This window comes from Rattus rattus, chromosome X (assembly GCF_011064425.1).
Source record: "Rattus rattus isolate New Zealand chromosome X, Rrattus_CSIRO_v1, whole genome shotgun sequence".
NCBI lineage: Eukaryota > Metazoa > Chordata > Mammalia > Rodentia > Muridae > Rattus > Rattus rattus.
This window is the reverse complement of record NC_046172.1, coordinates 109427983-109447146: the sequence shown is the minus strand read 5'-3', so window position 1 is coordinate 109447146 and position 19164 is coordinate 109427983. Positions and strand designations below refer to the sequence as shown.

The 19164-nt window shown below is 40.2% G+C and overlaps 1 protein-coding gene across 1 annotated transcript in view; it reads left to right on the top strand.

Annotated features, from left to right (window-relative positions):
- Positions 1-19164, top strand: part of Tenm1 (teneurin transmembrane protein 1) — a 175006-nt gene that overhangs the window by 114502 nt on the left and 41340 nt on the right. Inside the window, 2 exon segments of the mRNA XM_032889476.1 lie at positions 12991-13357; positions 14755-15265. Coding sequence (XP_032745367.1) covers positions 12991-13357; positions 14755-15265 — 878 coding nt within the window.

Sequence of the window (19164 nt, the reverse complement as noted above, 5' to 3'; positions counted from 1 at the left end):
CTGTTGAGAGGAGGATACCGACAGTTTCACAATAAGAATGTACTTATAACAAATTAGGCTCTGGTACCTGTAAGAGGGCAAGATGAGACTGACTCTCAGACTATGCAAACGAGCTGAAAAGTGCAGCCAGACATTGCAGCCAGAATGAAGGACTTCTATTAAGGCGATATTGACAGAAATAGCAACCTGCAAGGAGGAACCAATCCCTTCTCACCGAGCCTCCCAGCATCCTTTTATTTTCCATAGTGTCAGAATCTATTAAAAATCCAGCTGGCAAAAAAAAGCCCTGTAGATAGCATAGCCTCAACCTCAGAATCACAAAGCAATGTCTTTAAAGGGGTGAGTTTGGAGCTGTGAGACAGTAACTTAATAACTAGCGTACTGTGCAATGAGGTGTTAGATTTTCATGTCATTGTTGCTGCTGGAGTCACTCAGATACGCTTACAGTTTGGATGAAACATTAATTAGAGTAGACTGTTTGCCACAGAGGATTTCATCATTACTAGATCTGTAAGAAGCTGTTATTAAAAGACTTCAGCCAGAGCTGTTGTAACTCCCTTCTTGTTAAAGCTCAGGTATTCAATATTCATCAGCTATATTTTTTTTTGTTTTGTTCACTCTCAAGTTGATAATCAGCATGCTTTCTTAAATGACTCTTGGTGAGTGGTAAGGGTCAGGTGGTCAATCTCCGGAGTTCTGGAAACACAAGCTTGAGCTGGGCCATCTGTTGAGTGTGTGTGATTTTTGTCTTTCACACGGGGAAGTGGTGGGCAAAACCCGGAAGCACACTGAAACCCTAATGAAAATCCAACCATTTAAATCCTCCTTCTAAATATTCATTAGGCCATCTGCTGTTATTAGTGTCCTTATCATTTGGAGGCATTCCAGAGTTAAGATGAGAGAGACAATCTGTGGCATTCTCGTCTCACTTGAAATGAACTTCAGAGGAGAGCAGTGATGAATCGTGATGTTTTCTCTTCCCACTCAGCCATGCCCACTTATATCTTCACATCTCCGTGGTGGAATTTTTTAATAGTTTCCTCCTGAAACCATCAGCAAGAAGGGAGAGCAGTAACTACAGAAATGAAAACATAATCTCAGAGTGGCTGATCAATGAAATCAGGCCATTTCATAAAAGCTGTGCGCTCATACTTCTGGCCTGTAAATTGCTCTAGGTGCCAAAGGGAATTGGAAGCTTGGCCTATCTTTTTTGGGCCAATACTATAATATTAACAACCTGCAACAGACATGTTTCTGCAACTTCTCAGCAGGAAGAAACTGAAGAATGATTTCCGGGAGTTCTTTTTAAGCCTCAGGCTTTTCTGTACAAGCAAAACCTTGGCTCTCAGGAGGACAAGAGTCCCATCTCCTGCACAAAGACACACAGTGATCTCCTCCCTCTGTATTATCACAAAACTCCCGCTACCATTGCCTGGCCTCATATTGTTTTCTACTTTCCTGGGCTGTTGTCTGCTTGACCCTCCCTCAGCCATCATATCACCCACGGTGATGAATACACAATAGGTATTTACTAAATAGATGTAAAATTAAAATTGAGTCTTAAGAGAGAAAACGGTATTCCACATTCCTCTCCCCACTTCTCCAAGTGCTGAAAGGGTTATCTCTTTGCCTGCAATGATAAAACCCAAGATGCAACAGACACAAATAGTAAATTGGCAAGTGGCATCATGGAAGTAGCACCATGTACAATATGTTCTTCTTACAATAACCATCGAATTTACAAACAAATTAACCATGGAGTCTGAAGGACATTCTGTAGTGCTCACACTGGGCCTTCATCTCCTGCTGATAGATGACTTTGACTGTAAATTGAAAAGTGGAAGTTGTTAAACATCCTGTGTATTCACAAGTGCCATTTCCAAAATTGAGGCTTCAGAAAAGAGATGCCAGAAAGGGTCGGCGGAAACTCAGAGCAATTATGCCTGTTATTAGGATGAGGTAGTGGCAATTACACGGCAGACTCATAGGGAGCGTGTACATGCTGATTGTTCTTAGGGAGCCTAGATGAACAAACTTTTATAGCACCCATCAGGTTTTGGGTCTCTAGTGGAACTGAAGATTTTCAGGCTCTCCAACAATATAATTTTGGACAAGGCTTATGGACCCAAGAGCCATCTTAGAAGAAACATGAGCATATTCTCTTAATGAGCCTAAATGAAAGCCCTATATTAAAAGAAGGGCCTCGTTCACTGTTCGTTTCTTCTAGAATAATCATTCCCAAAATTTTTGGCCTTGGGACCCCTTTACAGAAAAGATACGCCTTCTTAGTCTTAGATAACAGGAATTGTATTACAGATGTATCAGTTGTGACTGGGCTCCACAAGTCTGAATTTTGATTGGTTGTAGTTTTTCTGTAATGGTCTTTATCTCTTGCAAAGATAAGTTTCTTTGATGCAGGATGAGAAGTACACTTATCTGTGGAAATAGGACAAAAATGTAGAATGTAGTTAGGGATTATGCTGTTTTAGTAAAGTGACAGTTGTACGATCTTATCCAAGATCCATAAATTCACAAGTCCTGGATAGTTGGCTAGGGTTCCAGTACCAGGAATGACTTGCGTCTTGTTGAATGGTTAAAGAGCTGTTGGTTTACCTCCAAGATATATGTGCAACTACTGCACCACTAGGGTTATTGTACCATATTAGTCATTATCGTGGTTCATAAGTGTCATAGCTGGGTAGGACTTCTGGTTGCTTACCTCTTTTGAAAGATTACATAACAGCTTTTGGTACCATGGAAGTTAGTCATTAAGGAAAAAGTTTTCAGATCAATTCCAGCTCAGGGGTCTTTGGGTCCCATCTAAAGTGCATGGTAGCTTCAGCAATAGACACTTACCCTTCCACCTCAGGCAACTAAAAATAAGAGATATAGTCTGTAATGTTTTGGGGTCTCTTCAACAACCCTGATGAGCAACCCAAAAGAGAATTTCTCATACTTAGTGGGTGGTTGTTGTTGTTGTTGTTGGTGGTGTGGTGGTAGTGGTGTGGTGGTGTTTATGGTCTTTGATTCTTGGAGGGAACAGTGTCAGCCTAAATGAGAACTTTTCATTTACTCTATAAATGTATATTTATGCACATATTTTTTCCATTATATATATACATATATATAATGGAAAAAATTCTTTATTAATAATTTTGATCCCAAAGACTTCCTAAAAGAGTTTTAGGCAACCTCTGAAGTCCCTATGTCAAACTGGTAATCACATGTTACATTAATTATACCATGAACATAAGTTTGAAGGCTTTGGGAATTGGTCGTAAATCTTCCATTAAACACATGCATTGATTGTAAGACATGATTATCAGAAAAATGAAATCATAAAAGGGGTGGCAAATGTACTTCAAAATGGTAGACACAGAGCACCTCTCACTAATACCTGTCAGCCTGTGGAAACCAGATTAGTGACAAAAGCACATTGAGGAGACAGCACTTTTCAGTATCTATTTGCATGTTTGATTTATAAATACTTTCATTGACAGAAATTATTACAGGCAATAAAGCACTGCTGTAGTCAATCATCAAACCTTTGCCAAGTATGACCCTAGATGGATTATAAACTCAATGTATTCATCCTTTCCCTTTTCTACTCATAGACCTGGTAGAAGACAAAAGAAGATACACAAATATGTTTAGTGTAGCACAGGCACACTAGGTACGCTTGAGAGTCACGTGGAGCTAGAAAAGTTTCTTAAAGTGCTTGGAGACAGAGCCCCATGTTTTCAATGATTCTCCAAGTTTATTTTTATCATTAAGTTGGATCAATTTCCCATCCTATCTATGCATGAAGGGCTGCCCTATATAATGCTTGCAATTGGAACTTATTATGTTAATTGAAATAAAAGAAGCAGAGAAAGACAGATACTGCATGGTCTTATCATATAAAAATGTTGATATCCCAGAAGTTAAAAGGAGGATGGAGTTTATCAGAGACGGGGGAGAGAAGTGGAGGGCGGGCGCTTATCCATGGATATTAAGGTACAGTTGAAAAGGAGCAAACTATTTTGATGCTAGTTTCAGTTCAATGACTCCAGGCAGCAATTAAGCAGCTTTACATTTCAAAAGTTTAGGAGACAGAATTTTGAAAGTTTTTACCATAGAGAAACAAAAAGTTCTTGAGGAGATAACTGTAGTTAGTCTGATTTAGACATTATAGAATATATATCAAAACCTTTATATCATACTCCATTAATATGAACAGCTTTTAAGGTTTTTAATGCACCAGTTAAAATGAACAATTCTAAAAGACTGTCCTTGTTGTCTTCCCACGTTTACCGAAATCTTAATTTATTTCAATTTAGTTTACTTTAATTTTGTAAATACAGGTGATTTCTCCAAAGAGGAAACACTAGAAATTTGTTAAACTGGTGTATCTATAATGGTACAATCAGTAGCTCCAATCAAAATGAAAACCGAAAAGCTAAAGCATCCTCTCCCTTTTGATTATATTCCACTGAGAATAACAGAAAATGCCAAGACAACACAGGTGCAAGCAAGATACCAGGCTGAGTAAATGTATCATTCAGGATTGAGGTGGAAGATCCACATATTCATTCAGGATCCTGGCTCCTGAATTACTGCTACCTGATTACATAATGTCTATTTCTAAGCAATATCATGGTCCAAGATATTTGGCAAAACTTTCACCATTCATATATCCCAAAGATAGCCAAGACCATAGAAATTTTCTTCCAAGTCAGTTAGCTCTCTGGTGAGCATTATATAACATATACTTGTAACTGTGGGTGATTTCATCATTCCTTTAACATCATACTGTCTGAAACTTTACAATATGGACACAGTTAACTGCAAATAATGTTTTGTTATAAATAGCAATATATATGTACATAAGAATTCAGGTCATCCATTAAGGAGGAAAGATTGAATAGACCTAGAGTTGGTCTAGTCTCTAAAACAGGAAAACCAGGAGGCAAACATTTGAGATTTCATATTAACCCTCATCCTATCTGAGCATTTTCAAATTTACAAAAGGGAGGAATCCCATCAAGATCAAACTTGATTTTCCCATATTGCAAATAAAGATGGCCATTAAAAGAATATTTTAAATGACCTTGCTTATAAAGGTATAAATTATTAGAATATGAAATATGCCAATACTACTTGGATGTTCTTGTTCTATTTGCGTGAGGTATAGGGCATACTTTGTTTTGCTTTGATTTATTTCATTTAAGTAATTTAAAAACATTGGGCATACAGAGTTTAGTCTATGTGCTCTATAGTAAACTGATTCTACGTATCAGCCTAAATGTAAGTCCTGATTGGATTGACACTACCTATTCATTCTCAATGACCATGGCAACTTGAGCTTGCATTTTTCTCATGGTTTCTGATTCAATACCATGGAGACAGACTACGTGGATGCCTATGAGCAAAGGTTAAGAGTTTCTTCAAAGTGTCCAGCCATTAGGAAGAGCTACAAAGTGTGACTCTGAGATAATGGGAAATAATTTTCTTTGTTGACAAGGCCATGAAATCTTGATATATTTCACCTTCTCATGATTTCCACTCTTTAGAAACAAGATCAATAGGGACCATCACTCTCAAAGGTGTCATCATGATCTCCAAGTACATTTTTTCTCCAGACAGCATTTTCCTCCTTTTATAAATTTGAGGAAGCATAGACAGTATCAGTGTCAAGAAATAAGAATGCCATTTGAAAACTGACAAAAAGTGATTTTAACAACCTGGGGTTGTCAGATTTTAGAAGCTCGAGGACATCTAATGTGGTGCTGGCAGAACACCTGGTACAGGGTATTCATTGCCATCACAGCATCGTCCCCAGGGCTGGCATACCTCAAAGGAGATAATCATCCACTTCCTGAGAAGTCCTACTGAAGAAGCCACAGAGCTCAAAGTCAAGCAGAGTCACTTGTTAAATGTGCCACAATTCTCTGCGTGGACTAAAGGAGAGAGATCTCATGTCTGGGATAGAAGGCAGGTCCTTCTGAGAAACAGCTAATTTTCTCCAACCCTGTGGAACTTTTGGGAAGTAACTTGTTGGCAATTGATGGCAATTGAAGAATACTGTAATAATCATAGTTTATTTTTGAGGCATTTTCACCGTAGTTAATTTCTTAAAGCAACCAGAGTAGAAAAGAAATAATCCATTGTTCTATGCCACCATCAAACCCTGGGACTTACAAAAAAAATAGAGCAAATAGAGTCAGCAAAAAACTCTAATTCCATGAAGGGAAGAGTCCACTCTCTTCACTGGAACTGGTATCTTGATATGTAGTGTAGTGTGGAAAATAGAAGAAACACACTTATTTTTGACAGAAAAAGGAAATTAATGCAGCATTTCCTGTGCTTGATGCTGGGCCAAGAGTACTGTTCCAAATAACAAGGTGGCCCAAATAATAAACTAAACTATTAGTTAGGGAATTGGCTGACAAATGTGTGTGAGATAATGTGTCCCAACATAAGCCAAAGAATCTTGGGGGTTTTATTTGTTAGAAAAATCCATAAGGAATACAGCAAATAATCTAGTGCCTGGTGATATAAAATTGCTGGAAGTCTTTAAAGAGTATGGCCATGTTACTAAACTTAAGAGTTCATAGGATGTCCAGAGAAGAGAGCATTGCGATAGTTGGGAAAAGGTAAGAGGGATCACGGGCAGGAATGTGTTTCTGTAACCGCTGTACAGCTTGGCCTCAGATCCAGATTAACTGTTCTTTTCAGTCCTCTTTTTATGTACCAGTCACTCTGGTGATTTACATTGTTTGTTTTCATTGAGTTCTTACAATTTTTCAGAAAGTATTATTTAAAATAATTTCTACCTGAGGAGACTGAAATGCCTGTATGATAATTGATTCTCTGAAGCCACTATGATAGCAAATCCTATCATTTAAATGTTTTTAATCCATGAAGCTCCTAATCACTTTACTCTAGTACATCTGAGCATTTCCTATGCGTAGAGAGGACAGAACTTTTGCTCACACATTTCACACATATTCTGAATCTAAATGAGAAACAGGATTCCAGACTCTATATGCCAGGAAGATATATAGCAGATGGCTGGGTGGGAGAACACATTAATGGATGGATGCAATGATGAATGGAAGGTCTCTAGAATGATTATCCTGTAGCTAGTCTACTTTCCCTCCAACATATTCTTCAGCTTCACCCTAAGTGATTTTTTTTAAATATTAATCTGACCTTATCAGCGGTCCCCTTTAACGATCTCCATTGTATCTTCATCATGTTACTGTTCCTTATGGAACAGACATTTGTTGTGATTGTTATTAATAGGGGTAAAGATACTACTGATTTCTGTGGAACAATGATGCTAAACATCCTACCAATGCATGATGCTGACCCCAACTAAAAAATGTCTCTCAAAAAAAAAGACTATACATGGATAACCCAGGGCTCCAACTGCATATGTAGCAGAGAATAGCCTTGTTGGGGCACCAGTGGAAGGGGAAGCCCTTGGTCCTGCCAGGTTGGACCCCCCAGTGCAGGGAGAATGTCGGGGGACACTAAGGGGAATGGATGGGGGGAACACCCATATGAGGGAGGGGAGTGGATGGGGGCTTTTGGACAGGAAACCGGGAAAGGGAATAACAATTGAAATGTAAGTAAAAAAATATACCTAATAAAAAAAATGCTAGGTAACATGAAAAAAATGTCTCCCAAAAGAAACCTGGACCTATCCCTTATCTTAGCAAACATTAGAATGCCATTTGCCAACAATAGGCTACCCTGTATCATAACTGAGAAAACCCAGCTCATAATCCACACATTTCCATATGATTTCATGCTTCCTTGATTTTATTAATTTTCCTCTGCTGAGATCATTCTTCTTCCTTGGTTTCTTTGTTCCTTCTTTCAAGTTAAGTCTAATTTTCATTTCTGTAAATCTTGCTTGAACTCCCACTTCTACGTACCCATATCACTCTAAGCATGCATTTGCCATGACATTTACCTGTGCTACATTGAATTTTTATGAATATATGGATATTTTGATATGAATATTTTTATGAAAATATATTTTTGAATATTTTATATCTGCCTTCCACCATTTAACTAAGAACTAATGAAGGACAGAAATATGGAGAAATTGGGATTAGAAATCATTGTTCTCAGATGATTGTTTTCTGAAGTATATAAAATACTAATTCAGTAGTCCATTAATAATGACCCAGCGTAGTGTTTCTCCAATTTTGTAAGGATTATACTAGAGATCAAGACCATCTCAAAAAGTGGACAGCACATACTCATTTTAAAATAGGTCACTTTAAAGAAAAGCATTAAGTCAACTCCAGTATAGTCAACACAGTGGTGAAGCACAATTCAGAAAATATCTCATACAGAAAACTGAAGTTTAGGGAAATGTTGAAAGACCACTTCATTGACTGGACTGACTTCCTCTAGCTAGAAACACCCATGACCATGAAACTGCTACCCCTAGCACCTAGCACCTAGCACCCCTCGGCATGTGCCAGACACTAGGATGAATGGCATATCATATCACCACATATCTTTAATCTATATGAAAATAAATTTTCATGTATATGTACATGCCGACATATAGTCGTTAACCTATTTTCCTTGCTACAGATGAGAATATCAGCGCTACATAAAAGATAACCTAGTTTTCCTACTTTTACACAGAATTAAGGGCAGGGACCCTCAGTAAAACTCTTAGAGGGAGGCCAAATATGTAACCGATGCTCTAACTCTTCATTGTCAGCTAGTTCTGTAACTGGGGGCATCTTGAACTTTGTATAATCAAAAGGCTCATATTTAGTACTTGCTTTTACGCACAGGTTTTATTCCCCTATAGGATCCTGCTGTCTTTGACAGTGATACTGAGGTCAAAATTAGCTAGAACTCTAAGCCAACCACGGGACTGGTTGACCTAAGAGTCAACTCCCTTCAAGGCAAGTTTTCAATTAGCAGAGGAAGACAGTGCTCCCGAGTGCTGACATCCCAACCAAGAGCTCCTTTCTGCTCTGGGTTATTTCTCAGGGAAGGTCGTTGAGGGATGGGCACATTCTACCAGCTGGAGGCTATGCCAGTGACCTTTAATGCTAGTTTAGCTTAAACACATTTTGACAGTTTGAACAAATTAGTATATTTTTACAAGGTGGGGCAAGCACCACAAATTAGCCCTAAAGGTTTGCCTGTAGGCTGGGTCAGCAAGCAGAGTTTACAAGACCCTTCACTGCTGCTCTTCGCTCTTTCTTCTCCCACTCCAAAAGAAAATGCTCTGTTCAACCACCACATACTACCCCCATTTTAAAAAGAAGAAAGAAAAACGGTTGTACAAATGGCAGCATCTTCTGCAAGTTAACCTTAGAACCATCTCAGTAGCATAGCGTTCTGGGTCTCTCCACAGCTAATAGATGCTAGTCCCATCAGCCAGAATCAGCTCAAAAACATCATTCTGTAAGTTGGGGGGAGGTGGAAACGCCTTAAGTAAAAGCTGTGTTTCTATCGTGTGGGTATAAAGCACTAGTTCCTTGATGACTTACCTGGAAAGGAAAGTATTTAACATGAGAACAACATAAAAGAAACTGACAACTGAAAAGCAGTGAAAAGGTCTGTCCTCTCGAACACTGGCCCCTTGACTACTAAGTAGGCATACAGTTTTCATCTGAGCAGATCTCATAGACAAGCTGCTCTGCTGAATCAAATGGGAATTAAAGGGATTCTGTGGAGTTGGCATAGAAAGTGTCTCAAATGCACAAAGGCCACTTTAGTCACAGGAAACTGCCAGAGGGTAGCTCATTTGATGGGAGAGAAAACAAACAGACACAATGGCTGGTGTATTTTTGAGGCAATATTAAATCTAATAAACATGACACCAATAGTATCGGCTTAAATCGGCTTGAGAGAGTCAGAGGATTTCACAGCATGATTTCTCACCACCAGTCTTTATCTCAGAGGCAGACTTGATAGCTGAGAGCAGAGTCTAAAATATGTTCCTTCCCTAGCTTCTGCCAGGTGTGTGCCATTCCTCGGCCTCTGGCCTGGCTTTGGCTCCCAGAGTGGGGATAATTAGAATGTCATTTCAGCCAGCTTTGTTTTTCTGGGTCACTGGCTTCAGACTCCATCAAAAGAGGAGTGTTGTACTGAAATAAATTCATTTCCTCTTCCTCAGCCAGCCCTGACTTATTTCCTGGGGGACCCTGTTCTATAGGACTAGAGCACATAGACAGCTTCTGTGCACGTTTGATAGTGTCTATAGAGGTCCAAGGTGGGGGCACAGGGTAAAGGAAGACTCAACCCTCTGCTGCAGCAAAAGCAACAGCACTGGCAGCAGGCTCTCACTCTGTCTCTCTCCAGCAGCACACTGACATGCAAAGGCCTCAGACAGACATGCTGAGGAACACATCGCCACAAACTGTTCTGGGAGCTGCTGATGCTGGTGTTTAATGTTTATCCAATGGCCTCCGTCCGAAAGGCTCTGTAGAACATGCATAATACAAGCAGAGCTTTATACCCCATTAGCACTAAATTCCTAGCTGCCCAGAGGCATATGGTACTGACCATAGAAGGCCAGCATTTGTAGAGGTGGAGGTAGAGGGCACACAGACTTGTGGGGACACAATGAGAGACACTCAGATGTTGGGATAAATGTCCCCATGCGGTATAATAAGGAGAAGCCAAAGGCAACCTTTGTTCTCCTCACAGCTCCAATTGGCCACCCTCATCGGGCACAAGCGAAAAAAGAAAGTTCTCATCTCAGATATCAGATGGAGCCCTTTTCTACTTTGTTAATAAGGCCTCATTCAGCTGAGGAAGTAGAGGGCCTCAAAAAGCAATGACAGCCCACATCTGCTTCCCAGACGTTCAGATTCCACGAGAAAAACAAAGACTTCCTCCGGCTTTCACTCAAAGCTAAAAAGAATAGTTACATTACTGTCACTATTTTGGTCCTGAATAGGACACTTTTGCTGCCTTTGTCTAGCCTGAAAGGAGAGAAATGGACAGTAATGACCGCTGATGTAGGGAGTTGCCACATGGACCACAGTGCTCTGAGAAGTGCCTAGAGATAGGTAGTCACTGCCGGGAAGTATCAGGACAGGCACAGAGCCAACTCGTGGCCAGAAATTAACTACAGTAGACTCATGTTTAATTTGTGTATTCCTAGCATCTCACACAGCACTTGGACAGAGCACACTACACACACACAAACAGGCACACAGGCATGCATGAACAGACATTGTTTTGTTCCTCTCTAACATATCTCAAATTCTTGTATTCAATACCCTACATTGTCATCCTAGTTTATGTATGGAAATTCCTTACCTAGCCTACTCAAGAAGCCTCCTCTGGGAACGTCATCTCACCTGTGCCTCCTACATTGTCACAACAGCAGCCAATAAGATCCACCTTAAACCCAAAATATGACTATGCCACACTCCTACTTAAAGCCCATCAGTGGCTACCCCCAGACACAAGGACAAAATAACTGAGTGCTTCCTTTTGTCAGCTGGTATATTTGTTTGCCAGAGATGTCATAGCAAAGTGTCAAAGATTCGTCATCTTCAATAACAAACATTTTTTTCTCATATCTTTGGACGCTGGAACCCCATGACACAGGTGTTCATTTTGCCTCGGCAATCTCTTTGAGAGTCAGATGTCCGTCGTCTTGCTATGTTCACATATAAACATCTCCATTTTCATAATCACACCTATGATTTAAATTAGGGATCCAGCCTTCCAATCTCAACTGTCAAAATGTACTCTGTAAATGCCTTCTCTCCAAACATAGTCACATTGGAGGTCAGGACCACAGGTTATACATGTAAAAGGGACAAGACTGACTCTGTAACATCTAGTCACTATCTTCTGGTTGGCATCACTATTTATTACACACACTGAAACTATATTAACTTTACTGAAATATTTATTGTAACCAAGATGAGTCATGCTCTGGTGTTTAGGCTTTTACCCACGCCATTTGCTCTTTCCAAATTGTCGTCAGACCCATGCCCCTCTGCTCCTACTAGATACTTCATGCTTGCCTTATTATACCATTTCTTCTGTTAATATCCTGACTCCATGTCTATGTGAAGGGTTTTCATTTCATTTCTATTGCTTCCTTTTCACAACATCGAGAGTAATTGCTAATAGTGTTTCCAAGGGCTCTGCTAGACCAAAAAGTTATTTGAAGGCATGGGTTTATGTCATGGAAACATTTGTTTTAATCCCTAAAGCCTAGCTAGCACAAGGCTTAATCCAAAGAATGTTCACAAACATTCAGGGAAATAACAAACCAACCTGTTTCTTTGCCAGGGTGGAGGACTAAAGGAGTAAACAAGATCCAGCTAAGTGAGGAAGATGTGCCAGGACTCTGAAGTAATAGCTAGAGGTCCAGACCTACATAATATACAAGATGGATATTAGGCACATGTTAAGGGCAGGCCCTGTCCAAAAGGCTATTGATTGAGTTAAACCTGGTTTCCCCAGCACTCTTTATTGCCCCCAAATCTTTAGGATTTTGCTTTTCTGAAAATAAACGAGACATTAAGAGATTGTGTTGGGGGTGGGGAGGGTTGGTTTTAGTGATCCAGCAACCCTCCAGCAACAGCCTTCAGAATCACTAGAAGATTTGTAAAAGCACAGATGGTTGGATCCCCATTCTTAGGGACTATGATACTATGAATACCAGGATTATGATACTTGGACAGAGCCTCAGAATTTGCATTTCTAACCATTTTCCAAATGATGCTATGGTAGTTGGTCCAGAGACCACACTGTGAAAACCACTACTCTAGAAGATACTTCTAAGACTGTGAAAAACAATTTATACTCCACTGGGAATAGCCGAGATGATAAATATGCTGTGTGACTACCTAGGCATCCCTCATTGCCAGACAGCATCAATGTTGCTGAAATCAGTAATAGTACAGGAACAGTAAGCTATTTATTATTTTTCCAGTAAAAGTATCTCTGGGAAGATGTAGTAACGTGATGATGTGCGCTCTGTTCTTTCTGTAGGTGCGATTGGAGTGGCCAACAGACCTTGCAGTCAATCCCATGGACAATTCATTGTATGTCCTGGATAACAACATTGTGCTGCAAATTTCTGAGAACAGGCGTGTGCGGATCATTGCAGGGCGTCCCATTCACTGCCAGGTGCCCGGCATCGATCATTTCTTGGTCAGCAAAGTAGCAATTCACTCTACTCTGGAGTCAGCCAGGGCCATCAGCGTCTCCCACAGCGGGCTGCTCTTCATCGCTGAAACAGACGAGAGGAAAGTGAACCGCATTCAGCAAGTGACCACCAATGGGGAGATCTCCATCATCGCCGGTGCTCCCACTGACTGTGACTGTAAAATTGATCCCAACTGTGACTGTTTTTCAGGTATGACCTTTTTAGCAATTCAGCAGCTTCCCCCTCTCTCTTTTCAAAAGCAAAGCCTGCATCAGAAAAGCCTAAAGGAAAACAAAAGGAATTCAGATAAACTATTGTGTGGGCTCCTGGAGAAAGCAATGCATTGAGAGGCAACTCTGACAGCTGACTTACTGACCCAGAAAAGCCATAAAACCTGTTCACAATCCATCTGCCTTACGTGTTACACAGAGATAAGTGTGTTTCTCCACCATGGCACTTGGCTGTTCTTAGGACAAACAAATGGAATAACTTTTCAGATTCTCAAAAAGTTGACAGCATACAAATTTAAGATCATGCCATTATTTTTTGCATTACATAAAGGAAAATAGGTATTAAAACATATTTACTGATTTTATTATGGAAAAATATACTTGCCCTAAATGACTGCTTTCCATATTAAAAGCATGTTCTATTAGACAGTAGAAGGGACCCCAAGTAGACTGCTTTGAGAGAGCACAAGAAAATTTAAATTCCACAATGGTTAAGTTCTTTCTTACAACATCAGTCTCTTACATTACTTGATTTTAAAAACTCTGAAATCCCATAAACAGCAGTGCCCTTTCCTTACTGCTAAAATAGGAGAGGAAAAGATGAGTCTTTTCCCCAAACATGGAATAGTTATTCTGGATATCAAAGGAACCTATAAATGCCAACAGTTCTTCTATTTACCTGCCAAATGGAAATCCCTCCATGCTACATGCAAACCAATTAAGCTACTCATCCAAGATTGAATGGCCCTCATAAGTTCTGTGTTTCAGTGGGCCAGGGGAATCCAGATCTAGCGACTTTGTTCAATATTTCCAGTATTTTCTTGAACAAGGAGATTCCTAAATATTTTAGTAACTTATATCTTTTATTTAAGATAAATCTGTTTATCCCAGTTAACAAGGTGATATTTGGAGACATTGTTACACTTATAGATCGTATATTTTGACATTGGGACAATGTGAAATTAACAGAGGAAATGACCTCTAAGCAGAGTGGGACGGGAAGATCTTAAAACAGATCCCGCAAGCAGCAACAGGAAGAAGACTCGTGGAATTGCAGGGAAATTCTGTGTGGCTATCATTATTTGCTGTTCTTGTATCTTGCAATACAATAGATTCTGAACTGCGGGATTTAGGAATTCACAAAATTGGTGTAACTGAGATAATTACATCTTACTGTTCATCTTTAGTGATACTGACTCAAGAATTATGATCTTTTGAATAATGGGTTTCAAAATAATCAGAGGGGGAGCCTGCAAAGAACGATGGTTTGCTGGTTGTTTTTTAAAATGGTTTTCAAATGTGTGTGGCTTTACGTCCAGGCTATGCCCCTCAAGGTTCTTCGATGCCAATTATTAATATCAAGGTCTTTCTCCATAGGTGACGGTGGCTACGCCAAAGATGCAAAGATGAAAGCCCCTTCCTCTTTAGCAGTGTCACCTGATGGCACCCTCTATGTAGCAGACCTTGGCAATGTTCGAATCCGTACCATCAGCAAGAATCAAGCCCACCTGAACGATATGAACCTTTATGAGATTGCCTCTCCTGCTGACCAGGAACTCTACCAGTTCACCGTCAATGGAACTCACCTACATACCATGAACTTGATAACCAGGGACTATGTTTATAACTTCACCTACAACGCCGAAGGTGATTTGGGCGCGATCACTAGCAGCAATGGCAATTCAGTGCATATACGCCGGGATGCAGGCGGGATGCCGCTGTGGCTTGTGGTGCCTGGTGGACAAGTCTACTGGCTTACCATAAGTAGCAATGGAGTCCTGAAAAGAGTCTCAGCCCAAGGCTACAATTTGGCCTTGATGACCTACCCAGGAAACACGGGACTTCTGGCAACAAAAAGTAATGAAAATGGATGGACAACTGTTTACGAGTAAGTTTCTAATTTCCAACTAAGCTTGGATAGGTTTTGATTTGAAGTAGAATTACAGTAAGAACATGGTTTAGTAATTGATGGCTTGTTGCATGCTATTTTCTCCTAACAATCACAGTTAAAAAATAAAAAGTAAGTAGTCAAGGAGAAAATTTTACTCAGCTCCTAGGGTGGGCCCCATTTTGCCTAAGCAGTTTGTAGAGCATAATGCTTAAAGTATAGTGTGGCACTGCAGGGGACAGGAATGAGGTAGAAGTCCATGCACTCAGAAAAAATTTACAGCATCCCTGGGAAGACAAGGTAAAATTGCATCTAAATAACAAAAAAAAAAAAAAGGATGCTGCTGAAGCAGTAAAGAGGCAGTGCGATTTAACACGTATTTACCGATCCCTGTGGGGTTCAATGGATGAATAAATAAGTCCGTGCCCAGCCCAACTCAGTGTTCACTGCTGTGAGGGATCTGGGTGAAGTAAGAATGGAAGAAGTGGACCCTGAAAGGAGAATGTAAAAATCTGTGGGGTGAGTGCTGACCAGCAGCTCTGAGCCCTTGATCACCTCTGTGAAATGGGGAGCCAAGTGTTCCTCCTGTGCAAGCTCAGGCTTCCTCGGTGTCCCTGCACTAGTGGAAGCCAGCATGCAGTGGCAATTATAGGCTAGTTCTGTGATAACTATATTTGACTGGGAACTAACAGGAGGTATGGCTGACAGCAAGCTACTAGTCGGTTCCACAGCATGGAAACGGAGACCATTGTTTTACCTTGTTCCCAAGTCTATTCGTTCAGCAAGCCAGATTGATCAGCCCCAGAATTCCTTTCTCCCACAAAGGAAACTGCCAAGTTTCTAACAGTATACCGAGTGAGGATAATCCCTAGAGTCAGAACTCAGAACCTGGGACGACAGCTTTAAACATGAAGAAGTGGAGATACTAAGTCTGAGGAGTTTAAGGTGTGACTCCTCTTGTGTGGTTACAGAGAATATGAAGAGAATATGTCCAGGGCACAAAAGCCTTCAGAGGAAAAGAACAAAGCAATTGTCCTTCAAATTTTGGAGCATTTCCCAAAGAAATGCCATATATACAAAAGACCTGAACAGCCACTCCACTTTCTCTTGGAGAAATGTATTCAGTAGTTTCTGTTACAGGAATTCCTCGGTTTTTTTTTTTAAAGTTCTTTTACATCTTAATAAGAGTAACAAAAGCTACTGTTCTCTAAGGATTTAATTGCTGCTAAATATTGTGCTATGTAATTATTATACATTATTTTATTTACTTCTCTTTGTTACAACAAGGGAGAGGAGCTCTTGGCATCCCCACTTTATAGATAAGTAACAAAGCCACAAATATAATTGATTGGTCTTGATTCACCCAACTGTCCAGAACTCAAATACCAATAACCAAGATCAAGAAGGCATACTTTAAAACATTTTTCCTTTAGGAAAATTAGTTACTAATGAGAAACTTATAATGTCATTGAAAATGAGTCTCACCCCAGATCACAAAGCAGTTAAAATTAGGCAAGAAAAAGAAAACCACTGTTTTGAAACCTGTTAAATTCGGTCCTGCCAAAACAAATGGTTATGTTCAAAAGTTTTCAAATCAACCAGGTAATATGTTTCCCTTTCATTTCTTTGACTAATATTTTTTTCCATCTTTATTAAATTGGGTATTTCTTATTCACATTTCAAATGTTATTCCCTTTCCTGGTTTCCCAGCCAACATCCCCCTAGCCCCTCTGCCTCCCCTTCTATATGGGTGTTCCTCTCCCCATCCTCCATCCATTACTGACTGCCCTCCCCCCAAGAATCTCATTCATTGGGGGTTCAGTCTTAGCAGGACCCAGGGCTTCCCCTTCCATTGGTGCTCTTACTAGGATATTCATTGCTACCTATGAGGTCGGAGCCCAGGGTCAGTCCATGTACAGTCTTCAGGTAGTGGCTTAGTCCCTGGAAGCTCTGGTTGGTTGGCATTGTTGTTCATATGGGGTCTCAAGCCCCTTCAAGCTCTTTCAGTCCTTTCTCTGATTCTTTCAATGGGGGTCCTGTTCTCAGTTCAGTGGTTTGCTGCTGGCATTCGCCTATGTATTTGCTGTATTCTGGGTGTGTCTCTCAGGAGAGATAAACATCCGGTTCCTGTCAGCCTGCACTTCTTTGCTTCATCCATCTTGTCTAATTGGGTGGCTGTATATGTATGGGCCACATGTGGGGCAGGCTCTGAATGGGCGTTCCTTCTGCCTCTGTTCTAAACTTTGCCTCCCTACCCCCTCCTAAGGGTATTCTTGTTCGCCTTTTAAAGAAGGAGTGAAGCATCTGCATTTTGGTCATCCTTCTTGAGTTTCATGTGTTCTATGCATCTAGGGTAATTTGAGCATTTGGGCTAATATCCACTTGTCAATGAGTGCATACCATGTATGGTTTTTCTGTGATTGGGTTACCTCACTCAGGATGATATTTTCCAGTTTCCATCCATTTGCCTATGAATTTCATAAAGTCATTGTTTTTGATAGCTGAGTAGTATTCCATTGTGTAGATGTACCACATTTTCTGTATCCATTCCTCTGTTGAAGGGCATCTGGGTTCTTTCCAGCTTCTGGCTATTATAAATAAGGCTGCTATGAACATAGTGGAGCATGTGTCTTTGTTATTTGTTGGAGCATCTTTTGGGTATATGCCCAAGAGAGGTATAGCTGGGTCCTCAAGTAGTGCAATGTCCAATTTTCTGAGGAACCTCCAGATTGATTTCCAGAGTGGTTGTATCAGTCTGCAACCCCACCAACAATGGAGGAGTGTTCCTCTTTCTCCACATCCTCTCCAGCATCTGCTGTCACCTGAGTTTTTGATCTTAGCCATTCTCACTGGTGTGAGGGTGAAATCTCAGGGTTGTTTTGATTTGCATTTCCCTTATGACTAAAGATGTTGAACATTTCTTTAGGTGTTTCTCAGCCATTCGGCATTCCTCAGCTGTGAATTCTTTGTTTAGCTCTGAACCCCATTTTTTAATAGGGTTATTTGTCTCCCTGCAGTCTAACTTCGTGAGTTCTTTGTATATTTTGGATATAAGGCCTCTATCTGTTGTAGGATAGGTAAAGATCTTTTTCCCAATCTGTTGGTTGCCATTTTGTCCTAACAACGGTGTCCTTTGCCTTACAGAAGCTTTGTAGTTTATGAGATCCCATTTGTCGATTCTTGATCGTAGAGCATAAGCCATTGGTGTTTTGTTCAGGAAATTTTTTCCAGTGCCCATGTGTTCCAGATGCTTCCCTAGCTTTTATTAGTTCAAATGTATCTGGTTTGATGTGGAGGTCCTTGATCCACTTGGACTTAAGCTTTGTACAGGGTAATAAGAATGGTTTGATCTGCATTCTTCTACATGCTGACCTCCAGTGGAACCAGCACCATTTGCTGAAAATGCTATCTTTTTTCCATTGGATGGTTTTGGCTCCTTTCTCAAAAATCAAGTGACCATAGGTGTGTGGGTTCATTTCTGGGCCTTCAATTCTATTCCACTGGTCTATCTGTCTGTCTCTTCACCAATTCCATGGAGTTTTTATCACTATTGCTCTGTAATACTGCTTGAGTTCAGGGATAGTGATTCCCCCGGAAGTCCTTTTATTGTTGAGGATAGTTTTAGCTATCCTGGGTTTTTTGTTATTCCAGATGAATTTGCAAATTGTTCTGTCTAACTCTTTGAAGATTTGGATTGGTATTTTGATGGGGATTGTATTGAATCTGTAGATCGCTTTTGGTAAAATGGCCATTTTTACTATATTAATCCTGCCAATCCATGAGCATGGGAGATCTTTCCATCTTCTGAGATCTTCTTCAATTTCTTTCTTCAGAGGCTTGAAGTTCTTATCATGCAGATCTTTCACTTGCTTGGTTAAAGTCACACTGAGGTATTTTAT